We start from the raw sequence: 20483 nt of genomic DNA, 5'->3' as shown, positions 1-20483 counted from the left end.
TATCTCAAACCCCTCTTCCACAACCAGCTGATCCTCCACCTCTTCCTCCTCCTCTGTAATCTCAGCCTCTTCTTCCCCCAGCTCCCCAATCTCATCTGGCTGTTCTTTAACACATCTAATCTCCTCTGTACCCACTTCTAATAAGTCCTCCTCATCCATGAGTATCCCCTCTCCTTCCTCCTCCTCCACAATCCCCTCCCAATCCTTTTCCTTTACATCTACAGTTGTTTTTACTGGCATATGTCCTTCATTGACATTGTCTTTTAACATGACATCTTTCACATCACAAAGATCTTCTTTATTGAACAACGTAATTGTTTTTTCCTCCTGAATAACTTCTATCTTTAAAACCTTGTCAGTGTTTCCATCATCATCATCCCTCATATATTTTGTCATCTCTCCATCTCCTTCACCATAATCCTTATTTTCACTTGAATGCTTGTTTTCTTCAAATCCCTTCACTTTATCTGGTTCTTTCTCTTTCTCTGATGATATCCAATCCTTTTTGACAACAGAGTCCTCCCTTTCTCTCCTCATCCCTGTCATACTGTTGTTTTCTTCCAGTGTGTTTGTATAGGGCACAGCAGTGTGTTGGTGCCCAGTGAACCCTTTCTCTGCTTGTGTTGCAGAAGAGAAAACTCTTAGGTTGGCATCCAAAAGCTCTGGCATGGCTTTGGGTTTATCTAATTCTGTGTATGTGCCTGTTAACCATTCAGCAGTGTTGGCTGAGTGAGGGTTCTCCATTTCCTCTGACTCATCAAGACTCACAGATTCAGATGGAGGCTCTTCAGTTTGCCCTAAGAGACCTGAGTTTTCATTGGAGATTTGTGCCTTGAAACTAACAGTGATTGAGGCAGTGTGAGTTGTTCCCAGAGTCCTGGGAACAAGTCCTTCTGCTTCCTCTGAGACAGGACTAGACTCTTTTTGTGTGTTAAATCCAGATATGAAATGTTCTGGGTCTGATTCAAGAGATTCCCTCTGATCCCCAGGCTTTTCTGTATGGGTTTCATAAGTATAGGCTGAAACACTGGAGCAAGTTTCAACTTTTTCTGTGAAAGGGTAACTCCGAGAGGTGCATGTTGCTGAATCCCCTTCATACAATCTTCCCCTCATTTGATGCCTTCTATCTGTTACATTCAGACTCTCACTTTCTACTCTACAAAATACCTGATGATAAAGGGGAGCTACAACAGTTTCAAATGTAAAGCTATTGGTCTGACTGACAGGGACACCAGTACTGTTCTCTAACCTTATATCATTTTCTGAATATGCTCTATCTGTGCTAATGTCAGATTCATCTCTATCACTCCCCTTATAAGTCTCAGTCTGCATCAGTGCACCTACCTCCACCTTGCAAACAGACTTCTTGCCATTTTTGGAAGGAGAGGCAGGTTTATCAGTTGAACCTGATGGGTTGTTAGGGATTGCTGTGGTATGTTCTCCTCCCAGCACTGCTGTGGTTGGGCTGCCCATTGAGTCTATTTCCTTAAGATTCCCTGAGTCCTCCTTGGAAGTGCTGTCCAGTACTGGCTGGACACCGGGAGACATTTTGTTGGATGTAGCCACAGAATCCAAGGTAATCTGAAGCCCATCAGATTTGCTGTGCTCAAGTGGCAGTGGTTGTATCTCTGGGCCATTAGATTGCTTTTTCAATGGGGGTATGTTTTCTCCTTTTTGAGCCTGCGATTGTTCTACAACTCCCTTCTCTTTCTCATTAGCGTCTTCCTCTTTCTGGGAAAAATAGTCCTGCACCCGTGCCAAGCGCGCTGCCCTTCTCCGGCTTCTTCTGCTCTTATTTCGGCTGATCTCAACCTGTCCATCAATAAGAGGGATACATTCAGTTCATCTTACTCTCACAATGTCTCTGTTCATTTGGGCAGGATAACATTTAAAGGGACCACTACATCATGCTGCTCAGATAAAATTCTGCTCATGACCATAACAATGCACTTTATTTTAACAAACTTTGCACTTAGGAATCGTATATGTTTAAACAGAAATTGTCAAATGCTAAACCCGCGATACAATATTATCCCATAAAATACATATGCCATATCTCAAAATCGATTGGGCTTCCCAAACATAATCGCTTCGCTGTGACTCAAGTTCTATCTAGCGCTGCATTGAGGGAGAGGAGGTGTAACCATGTGACGTTGCTCTTGTTTTCGCTCTAGCCCTGCTCTCCCTGAGGTGAGAGAGGCGCACCCTGACACAGTCCTCCACTGAGGTTAAGGCACATTGGGTTAGGGTTAGGGTTAGGGTTTTCCTCAAATTTACAGTTATTGCCCTTTAGGTCCCTGTGCACATTTCTAATGTCATGTATATTGTGTACCTTGTACTATTAATGGGTAAGACAAATTACTGTAATGTAAAAGATCTGCAATTAAATGCTTTAATTACTCACCAGTAATTTCTGACTATCGTCTTCTATCGTTTTTGATTGAGACTCCTGGGATTTCACGCTTACCACCTCTTCTCCATGTTTGGGAACACCTGTAGAGGAAAATCATTACTGACTTTTAGTTTCGGTATGATTGTTTTACTTCACCTTAAAATTAGATGTAATGATGAATAATCACCTGTAGGGTCAGCATTGGTTGATGACAGGTTTTCCTCAGAGGCAAAGTCCTGACTGTGAATGAATAAAATGATGAAAGTTCAGGAAACAGCTATCCAACATTTACAGAACTATAATAATACTAATATTTCAGGATATAATGTAAATGGTTAGTGTGGTAAACATGATAAATAAACTTGACTTCAACTCTAAGTTGTCTCCATTCAACATTGAATTAGAAAATCCTTTTGAATTGTTTGAAATGACAGGTTGATGAAACACAGGTAATTTACACATACCCTTCCAAACTACATTCTTAACATAAACAATATGTTTTGATTGATCTGTAATATTTCATCTGAATAGATAGTAGTTATAACTACCACTGATAATTGATAACTGTAGATCCTCACCCGATAGCTTTGAGGCAGCTTTTTCTGCGTATGTTGTGTTTTTGTGGTTCCTCTTTCAACACCTTGACTTTCTGGTGACAAAACACCACATAATTCCTGTCACTATTGTTGGCCCAGAAGATTCCTACAGGTGTCTCATACCTGAGACAGAAGTCCACTCTGGCCCCTTGCTTACCAAACGGGGGCACCAGGGTGAGCTTGAACGAGAAACAGTCAGTTTCTCCATCACTAAACCCAGGGATATACTCTGCCAGCAGGTCAAAGTGGCTGGCCCAGGCGTCCAGTGTTGTACGGATGTACACCATCTTATCAAAGGAGACATTTAGAACACGGACCAGCCCCCTCACTATCGTGGTCCCAGGGAGTAACTCAATGCCCTCCAGCTCCAGCTTCTGCTCCCGAACTCTCAGGGCCAGCGCCTCAGCCGACAGTGGAGTGAAAAGAGTGGACAAGAGGTACTCCTTAGCTTCTTTACCATCCCCCTCCAGGGAGTCACAGCCCGGGAGCTTGGGTATGTCCCACAAGTCAAACTTTTTCACAGACACCAGACTGAGGCCGAGGGCATCAGCGAAGGACACCCTCCTGGAGCTTGAAGGCGGCAGCTCGGGCTCTGAGTCCTCTGAGGAGACAGAGTTCTTTCTCCGTGGGCAGGGAGAGGACTTGGGCTTGATGCCGATCACCACCTCGTCTTCATCATCATCCCCATCCCAGGAGCTGAGCTCCGGTACCCCTAGGAGGCTGCAGGCCCCAGTGGGTCTCGGTTCTCCCGCAGGCTCCATTGGGCTCTCAGAGACAGAGTGAAAGGGAGCTGCAGAGCCTCTGCTTCTGGCAAATGACATTCAACATGCTGTGGCTGAACAGATGGAGTCGAGTTACAGTTGACATTGTAGTGAGGGCCAACACTATAAATAGGTCAACAGGGACTCTAACTATGCAGTCTGGGCTCAGGAGAACACTGAGAAAATATCATCTCAATGTCTCTTTGGGACATTGCCTTGCAACAATAATATATGTATTAATAATATATGTTTAAATTATGATACATTATAAGTTGTTTCTCATCTGATGCCCAAAAATGTTAATGTTTTCTCATATAATAGTAGTAATTAGTCTGCTCTTTCCTATGTAATATTCTTATACTTTGCCTAAAAGCATAAAAAAGGTCATTCCTGTTTTACTGAGTGTAATTCATTTTGGTAACACTTTATATTGTTGCTCTAATACCTGTGCAATTAAACAGTAACTACTGTTGTAACAACATTGATTGACACTGTGTCTTTGGAACAAGATGTGACTTTGACTTTGCTTTTATCACACAAACATTCCCCAGTAGTCAGTCAACTTGGTTGTGTAACTCAAAATGGCAAATGACAACATAGCTTCAGTCAGTTATCTGCACGTTATCAGAATTCACAAATCACAGTTTTGTATTTCATTTCATGGATAATGTTTCTCTGAGTTTATCTGTGAGAATGTGGCATGCCTAACCCAAATCATGATGGGACTGAATGGTTAGTGCTCCTGTGGTTAAGATGGGAGGAGTATATAAGTGTATTGCAATCCTTTCAAACTGTGACAAGAAAGACAACCACTGCTGAAATGACTCTCCACTAATACCAAAGGCATAGCAATGGCGCTATGGCATAACAAAGGCACTCTTAACATTTGTGCGAGAAAAAAGAGATAGAAAAAATTGAAGTACAGCAAGAAGAAAAGATGGATACACAGATGGAAACATATTGGCTAAAGGCATCCAGAGATGAGATGACAAAAACAGAGGTAAAGGCAGGAGCAGCCATTGCAAGGGAGACGATGGCAGAGATGGGGTCAGGTAGAGAGACAGAAATTGCATCACTTAAGACTGAGCTCAAGACAGACACAGCGATTAGGCCTATCTGTGAAAATCTCAGAACAGAATCGTCCAGTCTTCCAGAAGACATCCAGTCAGAGCCTCCCTCAGACAGCCACTCAGGTGAAGACACAAAACCTGGGGATCCCTCTGCAAAACCCTCCCTCTCCTACATCGCCCTGATCGCAAAAGTCATCCTCTCTTCCTCCTCTCAGAAACTCAACCTGGCCTCCATCTACAGAGAGATGGAGGAGCAGTTCCCATACTTCAGGAGTCGGGGCCAAGGCTGGAGGAACAGTGTGCGGCACAACCTGTCTCTGAACGACTGCTTTGTGAAGGTGAGCCGCTGTGAGGACGGGAAGGGCCATTACTGGGGTATCCACCCAGCCCACCTGGGAGACTTCCTGCTGGGGGACTTCAGGCAGCACAGGAAGGCCAGGAGGAGCAGGCAGCAGAGGGAGATGCAAGGGAGAGTGGCTGGGTCTTTTGGCTGGGCGGAGACTCACTGCAACTGGGAGAGGCTCTGTGGGAGTGGGCTTGGACCTTTGGGCTTGGTGGAACCACAATGCCCTCTGCGGGAGCCAAAACAATATCAGGCTGGGTCTGTGAACTGGGCTGGACCACACAACCACTTACAGGGGCTCAATGGGGGTGGAGTGGGGTCTCTTGGCTGGTTAAGACCTTATTACTGTCCTGAGAGGTTTCAGAACTCATATAACAGAGCTGGTGGGAGGTGGTGTTATAACCATTCAGTGACACCCACATGGAGACTGCATAGCTGGCAGATGCATGACCCAACAATGAGCACGGTGGAGGGATCATATAACAGCATGTTAGTGAGGCCACATTCTTTCTACTCCCCTCCTGGTTGCCAGTATAGGTCTCCTGTCTTTAAAGACATGATTTAGATTTCCTTGGTGTTCTTAGATTAGAGATTTGCTTAGCTTATTTTAGCTTGGTTAGCCTATTTTGTTTAACTTGTTAAGCACTTTCAGTTTCTTCTTGGAATGAAAAGCACTACCAATTGAAGTTATCATTAAACAATTAATTTCACTATTGAACTCTTTAGAGAGACATTACAAAAGTGTTAATATCACAATATGTTATCATGTAGTATGATTACTGATTTAGTTTCCAATGCACATTCCAATAAATTTTTTGAATGAGGGGCTGAGAAGCAACAATCCAGTAGATGGCAGTATATGCAGAAAGTTCCCTTGAAATGAAAATTCGCTTTATCAACCAACCCAGGTCTCAAACGTCTCCTCTTGTCTGTATTTTCCACCTTGGGAAGAGGTAAACTGGGTCATAGAGCATATAAACCTGTATTCTAAAATCTCTGAAATAGCACACATATTTAGCCTGTAATATATTACCAATTATCTAACTCTAGCCATGTCATTATGAAAACACATAATAACCACACCACAGCAGAGGACAGTTTGACAAGATATTACACGACATAAAGATGTTGGTGTTCATGATACATTACAAGAGAACTGGTCAAAAGTTGTCTCATTCGTTTTGAGTAAATCAATTTGTTTATTGCCTAAATTATGTGTTCATGTGAATAGGCCTGCTGTATGCAATAATTGTGTGAGACATATTAAACTCAAGTTGAATAAGTAAATTACTTAATGTTAAGGGATGTGTCATTATAGAAAACTCATGTGACAATTTCTAAGCCACTAAAACAGCAGAACCGTACCTCGTTTTCAACAAGCTCTTCAAATCATAGTTATCATCTAATTGAGCAGGTGCCATAGTGAGGTCAAATTACTTAGACTAATTGCATTAACAACCAGAATATCTCCATATAACCTCTCTACTATGCTGTTGTATGAGTACAAAGGACAACACAGAATATCCTCACACCCCCCGACTGGCTGCACTAGCGTGCAGATTTTCGCGCCAGATACTCAAAGCAAGCACCTGACCTTTTTGGGAAAAAGGTAACTCATGCTCATTGCCTACACTTAAGTAAGTTTACCAATCTTTTAATCGAATCAATTTCAACGTTTCTATTCAACCTTTTATATTACCATTTAAAGCAATGAGGTGGTGTATAACCAGGACTTGCAATCCGAAATTCGCAAGTCCGAATCTGCTTTGGGACCATTTTTGACATGAAGTGCTTTTAGTGGTTTTGTTTTGGTTAGGGTTAGGGTTAATCTTGTTGGTAATGTTTGCTAATACATCCACTGATAACGTAGACTTACCCTAACCACTTCTACACTATTCCTAGCCCTAACCAATGTTGTGGCTGAGCTCGGAGTTGCACAAACATATACTGGAAATAGGCTGGTGAGCTGCACTGACAGCTGGCTAGCTGCAAACTTCTAGAAATAAATGTGGAATAGGCTAATGTGCCTACCCGCCACGTTCGTCGTCGTTGCTGCTAATGCAGTTCTTTTTCCCCCAAGATAACATCGGAGAGGGGACTATATATGGATCGGTCTCTGTCCGTTCGTATGTCACACGCTGTATCTCTGACACAGCTGCGACAATTTTGACGCAACTTGACTGAAAAATGCATCTTGCCATAGAGATTGTTTAGGAGTTTCAAGATGATGCTCGTGATAGGTTGTTATCATTAAAAAAAGTCATAGGGTCCAAAGAGCGCACCTTAGACCGTTTTAAAATAATACTGTAAATTCTCAATTAATCAAATAAGGTAACTCCGGTAACTTTTCTGCTTTCTGTGCTTCCATGGACTGCCTTCAAATATACGCAAAGCTATAAGAAGCAAGCCTGCTAATTAATTAAGCACTAAACGTTCCGGTAACTTTTCAGTCATACGTTTGAATAATTGTCATCAATTAGGGGCGCTACATCATTCGTGGACAACATGTTTACTAAGTCTGTACACTTGTTTTATTTTCTTTTTAAAATCTAGATTTGGACGGAAAAGGAGATTCCCTAGAGGTATTCTGTTTTGAAGAAATATGACATATTTATATATGGACGTTTTGCAATTATACCGTGTTGGCAGACTAGTGAAGACCCTAGGCCTACTTTACTAATTTTAGAACGTTCACCAGGCCTTTGCTTTATATTGAATGTGCAAGCTATTATATTATATTATTATGATGGATAATTGGCACATCTTTCTGTCAGTGTGAAAAATGCTGCTTTATTTGTATTTAATTCCATGTTTAAAATGTATCTTGCATGCAGTCAATGTGAGGTGAAAATCTTCAACTACTGGAATTTCATGATGGAACACAACAAGCATGCTGCACTTCTTCAATCCACAATACACACCGTTTATGTCTTGATAGGTTTATTTGACCCCCATACAGTAGAATCAGCTACTCTTCCAGGTCTCCACCTGTAAAAAAAACAAAAAACTGAAACAGCACAAAACAATTCTAGACAATAACAATTGACAATAAAATCCTGACAAAAAGAAAACCTTCATATGTGATGACAAGACATCAAGGAGAAAACAAAACCAAAACCAAAATGAATCATAAAACTCACCTGTCTAGTGTACCATTAGCCTACTGTTGATAACTATCTACGTGTGTTAAATGCTTTTTGAACTTGTTTGGAATAGAAAATAAAGTAGCAAGCAACCATGCTTATTTGGCATGCCATACCTTAGAACACACCTTAGATTTAGAAGCAGCTTTGTTGGAAAGAACAGCACAGCTGTGATACACTGAATGGATACTGTATGCTTTAAGAGGAAATTTGTTTGAATTTGGAACCACTGTTGATTCTCAAAAGTAAAACTATTTTGACCTCACTCTATGAATACTCATATGAATCACATCATATGAATACTGTGTATGAATGTTCTTGCAATAACTTTCTTTCTCTGTCAATATTAAGACTCTCTTGTTTAACTTTGCAACCCACAGACATTGCTTTTTCTTCTCAAATATTTGAAAATTGATAAAGCCAATGAAGAAATACTGTTCTAAAGCTTACTTAACCTCATAAAACAGTTTCACAATACACCATGCTAGAATCCCTTGCTTTCTGCAACGGATATTGCTATTTGTAGAAGATAAAACTAATATACACTCACTGAGCACTTTATTAAGAACTCCTGTACACCTTCTCATGGTGGAGGTGGTGTAATGGTGTGGGGAATGTTTTCTTGGCACACTTTGGGCCTGTTAATACCAATCAATCATTGCTTAAATGCCACAGCCTATTTGAGTATTGTTGCTGACCATGTCCATCCTTTCATGGCCACAATTTACCCATCTTCTAATGGGTACTTCCAGCATGATACTGCACCATGTCACAAAGCAAAAGCCGTCTCAAACTGGTTTCATGAACATCACAATGAGTTCAGTGTTCTTCAGTGGCCTTCCCAGTCACCGGATCAGAATCCAATAGAATGGGAAGAACAGGAGATTCACAGCTTGAAAGTGCACCTGAAAAATCTGCAGGAATTGTGTGATGCAATCATGTCATCATGGACCAGAATCTCAAATGAATGTTTCCAACATCTTGTGGAATCAATGCCACGAAGAATTGAGGTTGTTTTGAGAGCAAAGGGAGGCCCCTACCCAGTATTAGTATAGTGTTCCTAATAAAGTGTTCAGTGAGTGTATATTTATATAGTTTATGTGTATATATATATATATATATATTATATTATAAATTATAAATGATCCTACCCTATTATAAATATCCTACCCTGTGAGAAATTGTCATTGGTTGTAAATAAATGGCATGGAGACCTATTATAAATATCCTACCCTGTGAGAAATATATATATATATATATTTCTCACAGGGTAGGATATTTATAGGTCTCCATGCCCCAGAGTTTAAATGCTTCTTTTGTGTACAACTTGTCCCTGTGTTCTAGAGCAATTGGAGGACATTTTTATTTGTTTTAATTAGCAGTACTGAATGCCATCCTCTTCAAATGTAATGGCTGAGCTTGGAGTTGCACAAACACATACTGGAAATAGGCTGGCTAGCTGCACTGACAGCTGGCTAGCTGCAGACTTGCAGTAGATGCTGCTATCTATGGTATGTCATGGTATTTTATTTTTAACTCTTAGTTATCTAAAGATACATCCAAATGACTGTGTAACAAGGAACTAGATTTATTTGTCATATTCTAACAAAGGGACGTTTCTCTTAGTGATAAAAGAGAGCATTGGCATTGTTGAGTGTTTTTGTTTGTTAATTTGTTTGTTAATAAAGTGGTTTATTTGTGCTGGTGGAGTGGTGTGCTCATGTCTTGTCATAAACCCACACACAAGATAGTATTGTGTTACTGCTATGAAACCACTGAGCATTGCTGTATTTTTATTGAGGTAATGTTTTCATCAGAAAGACCTTACACTTTTACTTGATCATTTATCTTCAAAAAGCCTAATTGTGATGGATATCAGGTGAGCATACTCTTACATTATGGATAGAAAAAACTAGATTCATATTTCAGGCTAGGAGAGGAGGAGCATGTTTACCATATGAGTTAGTGTAAGCAGAACAGAAGGATAGGGTACTTGTATGTATGCTTCTCTCTTGGTCCTCTCTTTTGCTTATCAATCCAATCAACTGTCATTCTCTCCATTCACTCAATGTGACTCCTCCTCTTCAGGTAAACACACAACTATCCATCTCACATCTTCATTCCATGACTTGAAGAGCCCAGTGCTGTCCTGCTTGAATAGACCAGTCTTTATGGTATGTGAGTTTCAATTTTCAATATGATGAATTATAGAAAATTACGTGAAATTGTTATACAGTAATGAGAGAGTATTGTTTGGGGAATTTACTTTGAATGTTTTATATATTATCAGCACATTATTGAGTTTGAAGTAATTGGACTGTTTTGGAATGGTTTTGTTAAATGACAGTAGTTGATAAGCTTTAACAGCTTAATCTTATATTGTTCATATTTTTGCTGTGTTTTATTTGTTGGCTTAATTTGAAGAATGATTTTATACTATTTGATACTCCTCCGCTGTGTATATTTCTTTCTCCTATTCTATATTTGCTTTAAAACTGTTTACCTGGGCCCTGTAAAACTCAGACATGCCTTACCCGTGCGTGTATGATACGAATGTCAAATTGTCTTTGAAACCAGCTATGTTTAAAGGGTGCCTTTGTATTATTTTGATGATAGTAATTATTTATTAGATCAAAGAGGTCATGGTTCTGAATGCTCCTCTCCTGTGCTTGAAGTGAATTACTGATCCTTAGCTGGTGACAAATCGCATGTATTTAACTACACACTTTAGGGAGACCTGTAATGGTCTCTACAATGAAATTCAACGTACAATATTACGTTTTTTCCAGACTGTAGAATTTAAAATATGACGTGGTATTTTCTGATATAATCCTTTGAATCATACAGTATGGGAAGTACATACAGTACGTAGGATGTGGGAATTAAACTAGAGTTACTAATGTGCTGCAATGGCTTTTTGTCTAACATTTGCTTGACTTTACTTTGCATGGCTCTAAACAGTATAGTGTGTTTAAGTACGAACATTTAACTCTGCTGGGCTAAATGTTGTATAATTATACATTCACTAAATTACATTACATTCACAATTTATTTAATGTTTCATTATTATTACATTAACTTTTTTTTTTATTGTCTTTTTAACTTATAACAGTTAACAGTTTATAATATCACATCAGCCAGTTTCACATTAATTTTGACAGCATTTAATATCCATGTAAGTTTAGAATTAGAGTGGTCTGTACTATGGCTCAAAGATTCTACTCTCTCTCAAGCAGGGCTTAAGTGGGGATGCCTGAATCTACAATTAGCCACAGCTCAATGCTTTCCAACCGAGCCAGCAGCCTGATCAGCCAGTTAGATACCAGCGCTGAAGAGAGAGACTCTAATGAGGACACCTGTGGAAGATTGAGCTCAGAGGGGCAGCAGAGTCTCCACCATCAGCAGGTACCTTCCACTTTATCCTCATCCTCATCCTCTCGCTCTTCTCTACCTCCTCCTCTTTATCCACCCACCCCTTCATAACAGAGTTGTGTACAATGTAAAGTAAATCAAGTCATGAGAGACACAGCACAGCTATCAACTTTTCTGTTGTTTACCCTCGATATTAGTTTCAGTTCGCCAAGCTCTCAGACAGTATGAAGTCACTATCGCTGCGCTATTGTGTGCTGTCACTGTCAATTTATTTTGAAACCCCAGGTTGACAATATATGGGATTGATGAGTTGTGACTGCCTCAGTTTATACACAGTAGATCGTCCTAGCATTCAGACAGCAAACTTTAGATGGTTAGTATCAATGAATGACAATCTGATCTGATGTCTCATGTTGGCCTGTATCAAGTGTTTTTTTGTTTTTTTGTGAGCTTCACCTTTGCACAGCTAAAACATCGGACAGAAGATACAATATGTATGGCTATAGATGTGTGTGTGTGCGCGTGCATGTGTGTGTCCACAAACACACTTTGTAGATGACTGAACTCCTCATGGACCACCTCACCATCTAATACATGCCATATAATCCAGGGTGAGATACAGTTTACAGAGATTTTAATCATGTCTGATCAGAAGTGGAATTTACACACACACACACACACACACACACACACACACACACACACACACACACACACACACACACACACACACACACACACACACACACACACACACACACACACACACACACACAAACAGGACTCTGTTTGCCCTTAATTATTAGTCTGTTTGTTGGGCCTGGGATAAATAATTGTCTGCAGACCCAGGCCAAATAGATGCAAGGGAAAGGCAAATAAGCACGGCCGAACATCATTTTATGGTTGTCTGTTACAATTCTCTCTCTGGGAATCTTAATCTAGGGAATCAATAAAACAACAGAATGAGTTTGCCACCCCTCCCCTTCTTCTTTTGTTTCGTCTGGTCTGCCTCCTCTGCTCTTGTCCTCCTTTTCATTCACTCTTAGTTGTGGTTCATATGAACTTATATTTGCTTTAGTGCAATTCTAACCTTGTCTCAAAACCCAGCTGAGGGAATACTTTGTAGTGAAAATTATGATATATTACATTATATACAGAACATGTAACATAGTATATTATACTCATTTCATTTCAGGTCCTACAAGCTGCAAATATATTGCTCCAGCAGCAACACAAGAGTAGTCTGAGACCTATAAAGAGCAACTCCAAGACACGACCCCTGCAGGTGCCTATACTGCAGCTGTGATTGCCATGCAAATATGTCATAATGTCTTTGTAAACATTTCACCTTCAATTCTCCAATCTGTTGGGATTACATTTTGTCTTCTGGACATCTTTAGATCACCAAATGGTTTGTTGTGTACATCTTTGCAGCAGTATTGTTTATTGGATGTTTTCTTTCAATTGACAACATATCTCTTGATTGTACAGGTTGTTCTCAGATTGCATATGCATAATTTGGTTGTGTCAATTGCCTAGCCTCTCATGGGATATGAAACGAGATACTCTGCTCTTTATCCTTTATTACCATGGCTTTGGCGCTGGTGTCACTCTGTGACAGTCAGCTATTATTATTCTGTGGATGTTTTTCTCTATTAATGTCCATAAACTTCTATTAGGAGTCACAACATGCATGTAATTATGCTGCTAATTAACCGGTCAACCCAGCTCCATCTCATTTTAGGGTCACCTTTGTGGAAACAACCTATAATTATGCTCTCATTAATTATGTTCATAATGCTGTATGTCTATGAAAACAGTTTATCGCACTCTAAAGCGCTATTTCAATGTTGAACAATTAACACTTGACTCTTGCATGCCCTCTCCCTCTCTCGCTCTCTCTTTGTCTGCTGTAGGTGTCGATGGCCATGATGAGTCCTCAGCAGGTGCAGCAGCTTCAGTTCCCTGGTCAGCTCCAGGCTCTGTTCCAACAGCAGCAACAAGCCATTCTGCTCCAGCAGGTATTATACTCTACTCAACTCTACTCTATGCTGCTACCATACACTTACATTGCTTAAAATGTCACCTTTCTCTTTCTAGCAACATCTAAAGGAATTTTACAAGAAGCAACAAGAACACCTTCACCTGCAACTGCTACAGCAGCAGCATCCGGGCAAGAAATTCAAAGACGTGTGTTTTACTCTTGCTCATAGTCTTCTGTCCTTCTCTTTGGTCTTTGACTTATGGTTTCTGATTTAAGGTAACAGTTGTAAAGAGGCTAAACATTGAGCTCATTCTCTCCTCCCCTTCTGTGTCTTTGTGTCTCAGCTCTCTGGCCAGCAGCTTGTCTTCCAGCAGCTCTTCCAGCTCCAGCAGCAGCAGCTGCTCAAACTGCAGAGACCAAGTCTGGCATCTCACACACTGTCCCCAGGTAAGACCTGTAACCTCCTGCTTTACTCTTTCCATTTTACCTATACTCAGTAACCTTAAAACTCTGGTCAGGAGGAGCATAAATATTTCCTGTAGGCCGGATCATGTTGTTGTGCTGAGTGTATTGTATGTTTTACATCTTGTGATGTATGCATGTTTTGTATTGACTTCTGCTGCTTTCTTGGCCAGGTCTCCCTTGCAAAAGATAATTTGTCTCAATCGGCCTTTCCTGATTAATTAACTTTTTTTTTTTTTTTTTTTTTTTTTTTTTTAAAGCTGTACAATACCGGTTCTATTCCCAAGTATACCATTATACAGTATCTGCCCTACTTTCCACCCCTCAGTCAGATACTGCTACCCTTAAACTCTCTTTCTCCAGCCATACTTTATATACTTTACTCCCTGTTACACTTTTTCTCCAGAAATAAAACAGTTTTGTCATATTTGCTGTTTGTGTGTGTTTCAGCTGGCTGGAGTCTGGTAGAGCTCCAGCAAATATGGAGGGAGCTGACCAACAGCAAAACAGGAGATAAAAGCCGGACGGCTAAAAGTATAGACTGTGCCATAACCATCCCATTTTCTCCTGCCTCTGTAACCACAGCCAAAGCTTCAGTGCCAACCATCCCCAACCACACAGCTAACAACCAACACCCTCCCAGCATGAGAGAAGGGTATGTTCTCTCTGTGCAGGCTACAGACAAGTACCTGAAATTGAGTCAAAATCGGCTGTTTGTAAACATCAAAAAGATGTCATCTACAGACATTTTTGGGTACTCAAGATATTTGTACTCGATTGTAGTACGACGTCACATTTATTCCCTTGGGGACAACATATTTGGTTTTGTTTGTTTGCTTGCTTTTTTACTTTTGCAAAGTGTATGCTAAAAAGCTGTAGTTACATGTACTGTACATGTACTATATCAAATGCAAAGAGCTTTTCATAAAAATGTTGGTGCTCCCCCTCAACCCTCACTCTTTGAGGCTGTAAAAATAAAAAATAAATGGATATATTTTCCCAGCTGAACCATCCTTTCCGTCTTTCTTTCAAGCTTAGTGAATATGGATCGTACATCATCACTCTATGGTCATGGTGTGTGTAATTGGCCAGGCTGCGAGTCTGCTTGTGAAAACATCAGCCAGTTTACCAAGTAGGTTCCCTAAAACAATTTTTCCTTAGTATTTCACCAATATATAATTTTTTTTATACAAATGTGTATTTGTATGTTTGCTTTGTGTCCGTATTTGTGTGTGTGTTTGTCATCACAGTACAGTATATCCTGTTTATGTTTATGTCAGGCACCTTGGTAGTGAACACACACTGGACGACCGGAGCACAGCTCAGTGCAGGGTCCAGATGCAGGTAGTACAGCAGTTAGACCTCCAGGTGAGTGTGTGTCCAGTACAACGCATGTGTTCTCTGTAAATTGAATTATGACTTATTCACTCTCAACATGGTAAAACAAGTCTCGTCACAGTACTGGCAACAGAAGACATGCTGGTATGAATCACACTATTCAGTAAATAGCTTTATGGTCTCTTTTGTATGAAGCTTTCAAAAAACAGATGCAAGAGCTGGAATGGTGTGAGGATGATTGACACGTCAGCTCCACAACATATTGTGATAGACACTCATCTGAAACTACTCTGGTCTCTTCACCACCTCCCTCTCTCTTCCTCCTCTCTCCTCCAACAGCTTTCTAAAGAACGGGAGCGTCTCCAAGCAATGATGGCCCACTTGCACCTGCCTCCTCTGGAGCCTCAGTCACCTTCCAAACCTGTAAGTCTATAGACTTCACACACACACACACACACACACACACACACACACACACACACACACACACACACACACACACACATACTTTACACACACACACACACACACACACACACACACACACACACACACACACACACACACACACACACACACACACACACACACACACACACACACACACACAGTATCTAGATAAGAAATGACCCATGAAGTCAACAGTTCTTAACTGTGCAGGAATAAGGAGCTGTGTGTGAACAACAGAGAAAAAGCAATACAATTCTAAATTGTATGGTTCTTTATCTAATGCCATGCTATAAAAAATACCATCAGATCTCTGGTGTAAAGTGGCACCACACACAATATGCCGATGAGTGTGCAAATAATACCTCTGGGTCTATTGCTTGCTAGGCACGAGTGCTAGTCCAGTGTATTGTGATAGATACACTGTTGGCCAGTAATATATGTTTAGTGCTGTGACCAAGCCAGTATTTGCAGCTGGATGAGCTTGGAAAATATGTTCCAATTGGGAAAAGAAGACTGTTTGGGTGGCAGATATTAGATTAGGGTCACAGTTGTCATTTTTTAGATCATGCTTTCAAATGGACTCAACAAGTTGCAAACAGAACTTCATGATCGCCAGTTATAATGAATGATATTGAGTCAAGAATGATATTTCAAACCTAGATATGACATGCTGTTTAAATTTAAGCATTGCTAACATAATACTGAAGCATTTTGATTGTTGGCCTTGACTATCACACAAAACAATATTGAGACATTGATTATTATTACAAATCTGATGCTACTCTCTATTGTTTTTTATTGTTTTGACACAAAACAGGTGTTGACACCATGTGCTGGCCAAAACAGAGTTCTGTAGACAGCAGGCTAGAGACAAGCTAGGATAATAGAGAAACTAATCATCAACTAATCTATCTAACACTGTGCAATAATCACAATTTCATGCTACAATTTCACCCTTTAATTAGCGATGATTGGCTTCCTTCTCCTCTGGATATTAGTGGAGACACTGCTGAGGAAGCAAATCCAATCGCATCTGTCACAGGCTGTGTTATGATGAACTTTAGCTGGGGTGTAACTCACGTAAGACCTGGTTGAGACAGTGACCAGCTGCATGGCCCCTTGCTCCCAGACTTACTGGAGCCATGCCACACAAGATATAGGAGTAGAGACCTCCCGGACGTTTATCTGACTCTATAAATTAAGAGTAAACCCCCACTTCGTTGCTCTCTTGTGGAACTGTGCATTGACCATGTATCTTCCATTGTGAGCCCAGATCGATCTGAATTAAACTATCCTGATTCAACTTTTATTTGGCGTAGCTACTTTGTTATATCACCGGTGACTACATTCTTCAACATCCGAAAATCATCATTACAGGCTATTTAGAAGCTCCCTTCCTCTCTCCCGAGTTTCTCTCTGCTTTAACTCCCACTATCCACCCTTGTGTGATCCTCCCTCTACATTCAGCTGAACCCTGTATCCAGTGTCGCCATGTCCAAGAGCCTACCATCACCGTCTCCTCCAGATGTGCCCCAGATGTCTCCCTCACCGTCAGCCCCTGCCAACCCCCCATCCCCAGGGTCTGGAGGACTGTGCCCCGCCAGCACGTTCCGTGTGGGGGCCATAAGGACACGACATGCTGACAAGCACCACTCCCTCTGTTCTCTTTCCCCAGGTAACAATTCACACTTGGTCATATAACACACAGCACTGAATGGGGTACACATACATCCTTTCTCTTTTGTTGCACTTGAGCCATGACTGAGCAGACGTTGTCATTATTTGCATTGTATGTCACTTTTCTAGGTTGTGGCTGAAGATGTTTTGGGGAATTTCAGTGCATTGTCAATTCATTCTGATATCACAAGCCCATACTGATTCAGATATCTGAGACAATGAGTACCAATGGTTTGATGTTGTTTTTTTTCTTCAGAAATGGGCCATAACTATGAGATGTACAGGAATGCAGATATGAGGCCACCGTTTACCTATGCAACTCTGATTAGACAGGTAAGAATGTGTTCCTTAATTCTGTAGCAATATGTTGTTCCTACATAAATGTCACACTATTTCACGAGTTGCCCAATTGTTTTATGCATGCTTGTTCTTGTTCTATTTTAGGCTATCATGGAAGCATCAGACATGCAGTTGACACTTAATGAGATATACAGCTGGTTTATGAGGACATTTGCCTATTTCAGACGTAACGCAGCAACTTGGAAGGTACTGCATTCATATTTTCATGTTATTACTTGTTTTTTTGGTTTTTTTAAAATATGTTTTTAGGGCATTTCTGCTTAATTGAGATAGAGACAGTAGAGATTGACAGGAAGGATGGGTGAGAGAGAGGAGGGATGACATATGTCAAGGGTCGGAATCAAACCAGGAACCTTGCGATTACGTGGTGTGCGCATTAGTGTGCTACGCCACTAAGCGCCCCCGATGTTATTACTTGTTTATTACACTGAAGGTATATTGTTTGTCTGAAAGGAAGGCCATGAGAATGTGATATTTGAGAAAATGACCAGTCATGCTGAAAATGATCTGTATTTACCTGAAGCTTTCTCTGTCACACACACACACACACACACACACACACACACACACACACACACACACACACACAGAATGCAGTCCGCCACAACCTGAGCCTGCACAAGTGTTTTGTGCGCGTGGAGAACGTGAAGGGGGCCGTGTGGACAGTAGATGAGGTGGAGTACCAAAGGAGGAGGTCTCAGAAGATAACAGGGTACAGTATCTACCCTACCTATCCTAGCAACTGTATCACTGTGGTCTTTTTGTAAGATCTGCCATTAAATAGCCCTTGCCTATTATTGCACACAAATGTATTTGTTTTACTGAAGACCATTGTATACTCACGACTGCATGGGTTTTCTGACCTTGTTTTGAGAGGAAGGAGAGATCACCAGTCAGACTGAATTAGTGATATGATGAATATTGCCTCTAACTATACAATTGTCTTGAGAATTCATTCCAGGTATTGACTGCTGTCCTTCTATTTGAAATGTATAATGTAAATTCTTGTTATTATTTTGCAGAGGCCCAGTGCTGGTGAAAAACCTGCCCTCTAAGATAGCTTATGGGACTGCTCCTAAAGCCAGTTTACAGGTGGGATGATCTCTTATTATTATTCTCTACAGCAAACATCCACCTGCTGCCTGTTTGTCAGGGCCATCTAACCCCCCTGTTAGATTTTATTGACTTGAGGGGCATTTAACTTGACTACATTAACCAACTGACATCTTCTCACTTTCTCCCAGACGACATTAGTGGAGGCTGCTCTGCCTAGGATGAATAATGGAAGTCCATGTCTGATAGACAGCAGCTCAATGAGTCTGGTGCAGGAAGATGGGTCTCTAGAGCACCTGGACACATACAGCAACAGCCCTGGGTCCCCTCCACAAGCTCAGCTGTGAATGCCATTACATTTGATCACTTTTAGGATAAAGGGTTAACATTGTGCATACCATTCAGTAGATGTGTGTAGGCTGTATTTAACTGTATTTGTGTAGGCTTACCAAGTAATTTCTTAAATGTTACCACATGTTATTGCAGACCACCCCTTGTCAAAGAGGACCAAGAGTGTATGAAGTCATTGGTGACAACAGCCAATCACAGTCCAGAGCTGCTGCAGGACATGGAGCAAGAGGAGGGGCATTTAACGAACCTGGAATGACCCATGTGACCTCAACTGAGTATGACTGTGACCTTACAGCACAACTTAAACAGACTTCCATCTACTTTCAGCAACCACAATGACTGGCACAGATACAGTAGACCCAATTACTACCTATAAGGCCATGGGTGAGCTTAGATAAATATACGTTAATTAACACAAGGCTTCTCTCTCGGTGAAGCTTACACCTCGGTACACACACCACGCCAGAACAGAACCCTGAACAACTTTCCTCTCTCCCCGTCAAATCCTCCCCTTTCGAAATAAGAGTCCCCACATACAACTGCCTCACACTACCCATAGGTTTATGTGAGGAAAGGGTGAATGCAGATCATTGTAACTTATATAGAGTATGTGCAATATTATGGGGAGGTGCAGAATGTTTTATTTTTTATTTTCATTGGACATAAATATGTAATCGTTGTCAATGGTTCCCATATGTCCACTGTGTATGTGCTCTGTGAAGAACTTAAACATATTATCTAAATATAAATATCCATCAAATAGTTTTGCACAAGTGTGTACCCTTGTATGTTTCACGTCTGTAACTCTTTGTGTAGCTCATGAAATATGTACAGTAAAGTATTATGTGACAATTTGTGTCTGACAATAGAGTTATAGATCATGTAATGTAATACAGTTGCCCTGAATTGTGGAGGGCAATGCACTTTTATACCATTGTTATTCACTAAATATTAATGAAAAATTAAACATACACATAAACATATTGTTATGTTTATGTTTGATTTTCAAGATGCTTTGTATTCATACAAAGGGAGTTCTGTGTTCATGGCATACAGAATAAAGCAATGACATAAGGTAGCATGTTATGAATGTCTATAAAGGGAAATCTTCAATTATATGTACACAGTGTT

General features: G+C 40.7%; 2 protein-coding genes across 2 annotated transcripts; one reads left to right on the top strand and one right to left on the bottom strand.

The window, feature by feature from the left end:
- Positions 1–764: 764 nt before the first annotated feature.
- Positions 765–3749, bottom strand: ppp1r3ab (protein phosphatase 1, regulatory subunit 3Ab; the record flags this gene model as incomplete). Its single annotated transcript, XM_083666522.1, has 6 exons — positions 765–797; positions 1345–1530; positions 1696–1812; positions 2405–2493; positions 2580–2632; positions 2971–3749. The coding sequence occupies 6 exons, from the start codon at positions 3747–3749 to the stop codon at positions 765–767; spliced, it is 1257 nt and encodes a 418-aa protein (XP_083522648.1).
- A 7805-nt stretch (positions 3750–11554) lies between these two features.
- On the top strand, positions 11555–19608 carry LOC310802228 (forkhead box protein P2-like; the record flags this gene model as incomplete). The annotated part of the gene is made up of 15 exons (XM_083666519.1): positions 11555–11710; positions 13594–13698; positions 13778–13867; positions 14006–14108; positions 14574–14778; positions 15157–15255; positions 15404–15491; positions 15801–15884; positions 17379–17586; positions 17845–17921; positions 18033–18134; positions 18539–18660; positions 18971–19040; positions 19193–19344; positions 19488–19608. 15 exons carry the CDS (start codon positions 11555–11557, stop codon positions 19606–19608), a joined length of 1782 nt encoding a protein of 593 aa, XP_083522645.1.
- Positions 19609–20483: the final 875 nt, after the last annotated feature.

The sequence above is a fragment of the Argentina silus genome (assembly GCF_951799395.1).
Source record: "Argentina silus genome assembly, chromosome: 3".
In the NCBI taxonomy this organism is placed as follows: domain Eukaryota; kingdom Metazoa; phylum Chordata; class Actinopteri; order Argentiniformes; family Argentinidae; genus Argentina; species Argentina silus.
This window is presented reverse-complemented; position numbering and strand designations above follow the sequence as displayed.